This window comes from Mizuhopecten yessoensis, unplaced genomic scaffold (assembly GCF_002113885.1).
Source record: "Mizuhopecten yessoensis strain PY_sf001 unplaced genomic scaffold, ASM211388v2 scaffold5653, whole genome shotgun sequence".
In the NCBI taxonomy this organism is placed as follows: Eukaryota; Metazoa; Mollusca; class Bivalvia; order Pectinida; family Pectinidae; genus Mizuhopecten; species Mizuhopecten yessoensis.
Genome location: NW_018406156.1, coordinates 20202 through 27857, shown reverse-complemented (window position 1 = coordinate 27857; position 7656 = coordinate 20202). Strand labels below are relative to the sequence as shown.

Below are 7656 nucleotides of genomic sequence, written 5' to 3'. Positions count from 1 at the left end.
CACACCCCAGACCTGTTGTTTTCTTTGCCGGCAACATTTTGAGATTATTTTAAACAGTATCAGACAAATACATCGTCCTGCTTTATACAACAGTAGATCATCAAAATATATTTAAGCAGTGAAGGTGATTATTATAATCTGTTAATTTATTGAAAGTTGAGGTCGGCGTACGTTTCCGTTTTCTTGAATTCTGCTTGGTGTTACACTCTTCGGGATGACTATGATATTCCTCTGAAGTAAGTTCCGTAAAAGGATCTGAAGAAAAAATGAATCACATCATGAAATGGGTTCGTATAGCACCATAAAGTAGCTAATAGCATACGATATACCACTACAGCCAAACATGTTTTCAGAGACCACCTATAAGAAGTCGATAAAATGGTCTTTTATTACAGGCGGTCACCTGATAAAGGTTCAATTAACACGGGAATGAATTCAATGCGGAAGTAGAAATTCTTAACACAAATGGACTTTTAATAGGACAAACCTTTCGTGCAGGCTTTACTGTAAAGTATGTAGTATTGAATATGAACTGCACAATTCAAAATCAACGTAAGTTGCATGCACATGATTTAAAAAGAAAATATTAATCATTTTCATTTGTATGAAATAAGTCTTGTTAAAACAAATGATGATTTTTAAAAAGCACAATATACATCTACCTGAGCAGGAGTTTTATTATATTTTGTGGCAAGTTTGGCAATAACAGGATCTTTCAACAGCACAGGAACATCGGACTCGTTATCGATATCGACACTGCAAGAAAAGGAAATAATATATTTGCGAGATTGATTTCTTCATTAAGTAGTGAAAAAGTCATTAATGATGGGTTGAAGTACACAGGTGATTAAAACTGCTACCTGGGTATGTAAGCACAAGTTTGCATAATGCCACTCAAACGTACAACAAAAATAAAATATCTTAGGATAAAAATTTGATATTAAAAATGAACAAAACAGGTGTAAAACAGCTTCACCAGACAAGAATAAAGACTAAGATCAATGTCATGTCGAGAAAAGGAAGGTGACACCAAATATATTCATCGTGAATTCACCCGACAAAAACCGAAGGTAAAGCCTGTTTGGAAGGCTTTTTGTTTGCGTATCCATTCCATCATGTTATATTTCAAAGTAATGGGACAAGTAACTATGCTATTTGTACGATTTAAATTAGTTTTTCTGCCGTTGTCATCACTTGATTCATTTTTAAAGATAATGCAAATTCAATACATACAAGTTTCTTCAGGTCGAGGATCGAGAAAAGAATACACCTGCTGTTCCCAACTGTTTACATGGTAAAAGGCGACAAATGATGAGCCCCTGCAGAATTTTTTTTTTTTTGGGGGGGGGGGGGGGGGGGGGGGGATCCCCATTGCAGTATTTGGGATCTGCATATTTATCTCTGCATCTAAATCATTTTTATTTCCTAGTGCTTTGCGTGACATTACTTTACTTCTAGCTTTATTGGTGAGCGTTCGCCCAGGTATATCTGTCCACAGGCCTAGAATACCAAAGTCTTTTAAAATGGTAGTTGTTATTTCTTGCTTAACGTTTAGCATTAAGAGTAATGGCAGCAACGGGTTCACCGTCAGTATAACATGGTCGGGCTGAATGCTGTGCTGGGTGCCTTAAGCATGTCATTTCAGTGAGATACATATATATTGTAGCACTTTAAAGTTGGACGTCAGTTGTGCACTAGGAGACAATTACATCAACATACCCTGTTTCCAGCACACATACACACATGCACGCATTCAAAACACACACTGAAGCACGTCCTTAAATAACCCGAGCTGTTAATAGGACAGTGAACAGAATAAGACAAAACCAACACGAAACTAAAACTCACCTTTTAAAAGCTAATCTCCCTGGCGATCCGATTGGTCCATAAGACATGATCGGCATGTTATACTTTTTCAAGTACTCCTCAAGTTCGGTCCGAGGAAAGTAGGCATGGCACTCGACCTGAAGGAGTATATAGACAATTGCTCTAGAACAAATTTGGTCAAAATCCTTCTATTGGTTGAGAAGAAGATTTTTAAAGATTTACCTATTTTCCCCCTATATTGCCCCACCCCTCTGCCCCGAGGCACCTACCGTTTATACAAAACTGAGAACCCTTAGGGCAATGATGCTCCAGACCAAATTTGGTCAAAATCGTCTCAGCCGTTAAGGACAAGTAGCGTTTTAAAGGAAAAAGTCGACGGACGACGGACAACGGACTTGGCCCTTCGGGACAGGTGAGCTTAAAAGCAGTTTCGTATGAATTACTTACTTTTGATTCAGGGGTAATAAGTATAAAGTTTTGTACATTGTACTTCTTTCCATTTAGGGGACAATAAGTATAAAATTTCAATAAATCTTCATATCATTTTAAGAAATATGATACATACATTTAACAATAAATAAACAATAAGAATAAATATTTTTAGAACCCTTTATAGAAGTTTTGATTTACAACTAAGACCGACAATTATAAACGATTGTGTGATGACTGATATCAAAGGACAGATTTAGTGAATATCATATATAAATTCGATCAAAATGTATATACCTGGTTAGTGACTGGCATTATGCGTGCGACTTTACGAATGCGCTCCAACTGTGCGGCGTTCAGATTTGATATGCCAATACTTTTAGTCTTTCCTTGATCGACGAGTTTTTCCATTTCCTGAAATCAAATGATAGTGCAGATGCTGTGAGTTGGTTAGAAGACAAATCAGTTGGAGAGACAGCAACAGAAACCTACGAGGCACTGACAAAAGTAATCGAGGAGTCACTGAAACAAAACGAAAAACCACACAGGAACTGATGAAAAATCAATTCAAAAGGAATACAACAACTGCAACTTAGAAGATACTAAAGCAAAGCGAATACCACATTAGGAACTGAAAAAACACTGAAACAAAAACAGAAGCTGATGAGTCAACAACAAAAAGAAAAGACGAGAAAAGCTAAGGAGACATTGACCAAAAATTAAGGAGTCACTTAAACCATAGATCATCCGAAGTAAAGGTCACCCGAACTTAAGGTCTCCCGAACTATAAGTCACTCGAACTATAGGTCAGCCGAACTTAAGATCAACCGAACTAAAGATCATCCGAAATAAAGGTCACTCGAGCTAAAGGTCACCCAAACTAAAGATCACCCCAATTTAAAGTCACTCGAACTATAGGTAACCCGAAATAAAGGTAACTCGAACTAAAGGACACCCGAACTAAAGGTCACCCGAACTTAAGGTCACTCGAACTAAAGGTCACCCGCACTTAAGGTCAACCGAACTTCAGGTCACCCGAACTAAAGGTCAGCAAAACTATAGGTCATCCGAACCTAAGTCACCCGAAATAAAGGTCACCCAAACTTAAGGTCACACGAACTAAAGGTCACCCGAACCTAAGTCACCCGAACTTAAGTCCACACGAACTAAAGGTCACCCGAACTAAAGTTCACCCGAACTTAAGGTCACCCGAACAACAGAGGAGATAATGAAACATTATAATAAACAAAAACATCAACTGTTGAAACATCAAACCAAAGGTAAAGACAACAAAAGGAACTTAAAGCGACGGCAAATAAAACTGAGGAGACACTTAAACTAAAATAAAGCTAAAATCAGAAACTAAGAAGAATATGACAAAAATACAGAGACATTAAAACAAAGCGAAACAACAAAAGAAAAAATCAGAATCAATGAATCATTAGAAAGACAAGAACAGAAAGCGACCGGACACCAAACTAAAAGTAAAGACAATAAAAGGAACTGTTGAGACACGAAACTAAAATGAAAGACAGCAACATAGCCTAAAGAGACACTGACACAAAGGGTAATGACAACAAAAGATATCGGGGATACATCAACACAATAGGAACACATTGTCAACTCACACAAAAACACTACGGTAAGGAAACTAGATACAGGGGTGACATCAACACAATAGGAACACATTGTCAACTCACACAAAAACACTACGGTAAAGACACTAGATACAGGGGTGACATCAACACAATAGGAACACAATGTCAACTCACACACAAACACTACGGTAAGGAAACTAGATATAGGGGAGACATCAACACAATAGGAACACACTGTCAGGTAAGACATCAACACAATAGGAACACACTGTCAGGTAAGACATCAACACAATAGGAACACACTGTCAGGTTAGACATCAACACAATAGGAACACACTGTCAGGTAAGACATCAACACAATAGGAACACAATGTCAGGTTAGACATCAACACAATAGGAACACACTGTCAGGTAAGACAAACACAATAGGAACACACTATCAGGTAAGACATCAACACAATAGGAACACACTATTGTGTTTGTCTTACCTGACAGCGTGTTCCTATTGTGTTGATGTCTTAGCTGACAGTGTGTTCCTATTATGTTGATGGCTTACCTGACAGTGGGTTACTATTGTGTTGATGTCTTACCTTTCAGTGTGTTCTTTTTGTGTTGATGTCTTACCTTTCAGTGTGTTCTTTTTGTGTTGATGTCTTACCTCACAATAGGAACACACTGTGAGGGAAGACATCAACACAATAAGAACACACCGTCAGGTAAGACATCAACAAAATAGGAACACACTGTCAGGTAAGACCTCAACACAATAGGAACACAATGTCAGGTTAGACATCAACACAAAAGGAACACACTGTCAGGTAAGACAAACAGAATAGGAACACACTATCAGATAAGAAATCAACACAATAGGAACACACGGTCAGGATAGACATCAAGACAATAGGAACACACTGGCAGGGAAGACATCAACACAATAAGAACACACCGTCAGGTAAGACATCAACACAATAGGAACACACTGCCATGTAAGACATAAACACAATAGGAACACACTGTGAGGTAAGACATCAACACAATAGGAACATAATGTCAGGTAAGACATCAACACAATAGGAACATATTGTCAGGGAAGACATCAACACAATAGGAACATACTGTCAGGTAAGACATCAACATAATAGGAACGCACTGTCAGGTAAGACATCAACACAATAGGAACACACTGTCAGGTAAGTCATCAACACAATAGGAACATATTGTAAGGTAAGACATCAACACAATAGGAACACAATGTCAGGTAAGACATCAACATAATAGGAACACACTGTCAGGTAAGACATCAACACAATAGGAACACACTGTCAGGTAAGACATCAACACAATAGGAACACACTGTCAGGTAAGACATCAACACAATAGGAACACACTGTAAAATAAGACATCAACACAATAGGAACATATTGTCAGGGAAGACATCAACACAATAGGAACACATTGCCAGCTAAAGGTGTAAAGAAACCAGATACTCAGGAAGGGCAGCTAGAAATAAAAGATTATATTCTAATCCGTATATATTCATTTCTATTATTAGATATGGATATCAATGTCATAAGATTTACCAAATATAAGTAATTATTTAAACTGTCGAAGACATATTTTACAATTTTGTTATTGTTAGTGATCAACGAATATTTTGGTATGTTATGTTTAACGTCGTGTGCTAATTATTGGTCACATGTTGCCCTAAATTTGACTTATGTCTTACACAATTTTTACGCAAAAACACATTATTTCAAACGAAATATAAATAATATTCAGTTTGCCAAAATATCTCTAAATAGGTTATATAAGACGTGTGGTATGAGTGGGACTGTTCCAGTTAACATATTTAGCACACGGTACTAGGAATTGTTAAACAAGTGGTAGATAACACTTACCTTCCAAACCCCTTCAATGTCTACCTTTTGTTCAGTGTCCAGACGGCCATCTTTCACGGGGAAAACATTGTTGGGATCCTCAGGTTTCTAAAACAATCGCATATTAACATATTGGCCGGGAAAAGACTGCATAAATTAGTGTGTCTATAGGTGATAGGATGACACGAACAATAAACGAGCATAATATAACGGTCAGTTCAGTAAAAGTGATATAATGTGTTGGATGGTATCATATAGATAGCAATTTACAATCTTTTGTCTATCAGAATATCTAATAAAGTATTATTACAAGATTTTAAAATATTATCAGAAGACTTTTTTATTACACTGTACGTGAAAAGAAATTTAAAAAAAATCAAGTGTACATAAACCAATGTGTTTATATAATTACCTTAAACGCCATAGGAGTGTGTATCAGGAATAGATCAACATAAGACATCCGAAGTTTTCTCAGACTCTCGGACATAGAAAATGCGACATCCGAAGGTCGGGTGTAGATACTGCCGAGCTAAAAAGGATAGATATGCATTGTACCATACTTGATATTTAACTTTTTATGATCAATATTTACTCATTACAAACATTAGATGGGTTTAACTTACAATCATGTTTACTGAATTACGTGAATACAGATATGAACTTTTTGATTAATAAATAGTTTACAATTGTATACATTATACTTGAATAACCATACGAACATGCTTTTGAACCTGGGATATATTACATCAAACGGAATGATAAAACAACGTTACTGTTGTAAAGCAGAACACTTGCTCTATAATGTAACACTTTTAATAAAGAAATATGTCATATTCTTAGCTTAAATAGCGTATCACGGAAAACATTAGTTGGTTAATAATGAAACTTAAAATAACACCTTGTTATTTACCGTTAGAATCGTAATGCCAAAACAGTGTCATTCATTTCCCCTTCATATATGTATAATACCAGGTACACATGTATTTTCATTTTTCTTTTATATATGATTGTAAAGTGAAAAGTATTAAATTGTTTATGTCGTTATAGCAACCAATATTAAAAACTTTCATTTCGTTAAAGGGAAAATATCTTTTTACTGGACTAAATGTTTTTGCGATGTAACCAAGATTTTTTCATATATACAGTATATATGTATTGTAAAGATTGCATGTCTTATTTTGAAGTAGACTAGTTATTTCCGGTGTTAATAGAGGGAGAGGGGTGTGGGCTTATGTCCGTACACATTTGCTGTTCTTCTGCGAGATGACTATTATGTTGCATTAATTTTTCACACGTAGCGTTTGCTTACCACTTGTAAAACCTTTGTGCAGCGTTCGCATCTAACATGTGAACTTGAACGGCTACGGTAAATGCTGTTACAAATTATACCTTTAGTTCAATTACAGTAAAACGAGTTACCCATTTGTAATATGCTGTTCTCCAACGGTAATATGCAGTTTTCACAAACACGTTTAACCTGACGATAAAAGCAATCTAGTTTGTTACCTTAGTACAAATAAACATATCCTCCCTCTTCAGTTTTCCTGCCTTACAAGCCTCCTCTACGACTTCACCTATCGCGTCCTCATTGACGTAGTTGTAAGCTGTATCGATGAGGCGGTATCCACAATCAATGGCGGTCCGAACGGCCGTCTTCACTTCCTCCGGCTTACTCTGAAGGAGCAATAATACATGTCAAAGACGACGTAATGACACACGGAAAAGCAAATTTAGATTAATTGACGAATAAAACAAAATAAAACCCAAAACATAACTATTTCAGTTATGAACAGAACATTTACCATTAATTACTTCTTTTACACTCCAAAATAAAAACTACTTACATTTATTACATGTAATTTCTTGACTCGAATAGTATAGATTATCTTGTCATGGAGTCGACTTGTATATTATGTTGATGATCA

General features: G+C 36.3%; 1 protein-coding gene across 1 annotated transcript in view; it reads right to left on the bottom strand.

The window, feature by feature from the left end:
- The window catches only part of LOC110450992 (aldo-keto reductase family 1 member B10-like), a gene marked incomplete at its 5' end in the record, with an annotated part of 9417 nt that extends 2012 nt beyond the window's left edge, over nt 1–7405 (bottom strand). The window contains 7 exons of the mRNA XM_021498812.1: nt 172–255; nt 663–756; nt 1849–1964; nt 2554–2670; nt 5753–5839; nt 6144–6260; nt 7238–7405. Of these exons, the coding sequence (XP_021354487.1) occupies nt 172–255; nt 663–756; nt 1849–1964; nt 2554–2670; nt 5753–5839; nt 6144–6260; nt 7238–7405 (783 nt within the window). The remainder of the gene's footprint in view (nt 1–171; nt 256–662; nt 757–1848; nt 1965–2553; nt 2671–5752; nt 5840–6143; nt 6261–7237) is intronic.
- Nucleotides 7406–7656: the final 251 nt, after the last annotated feature.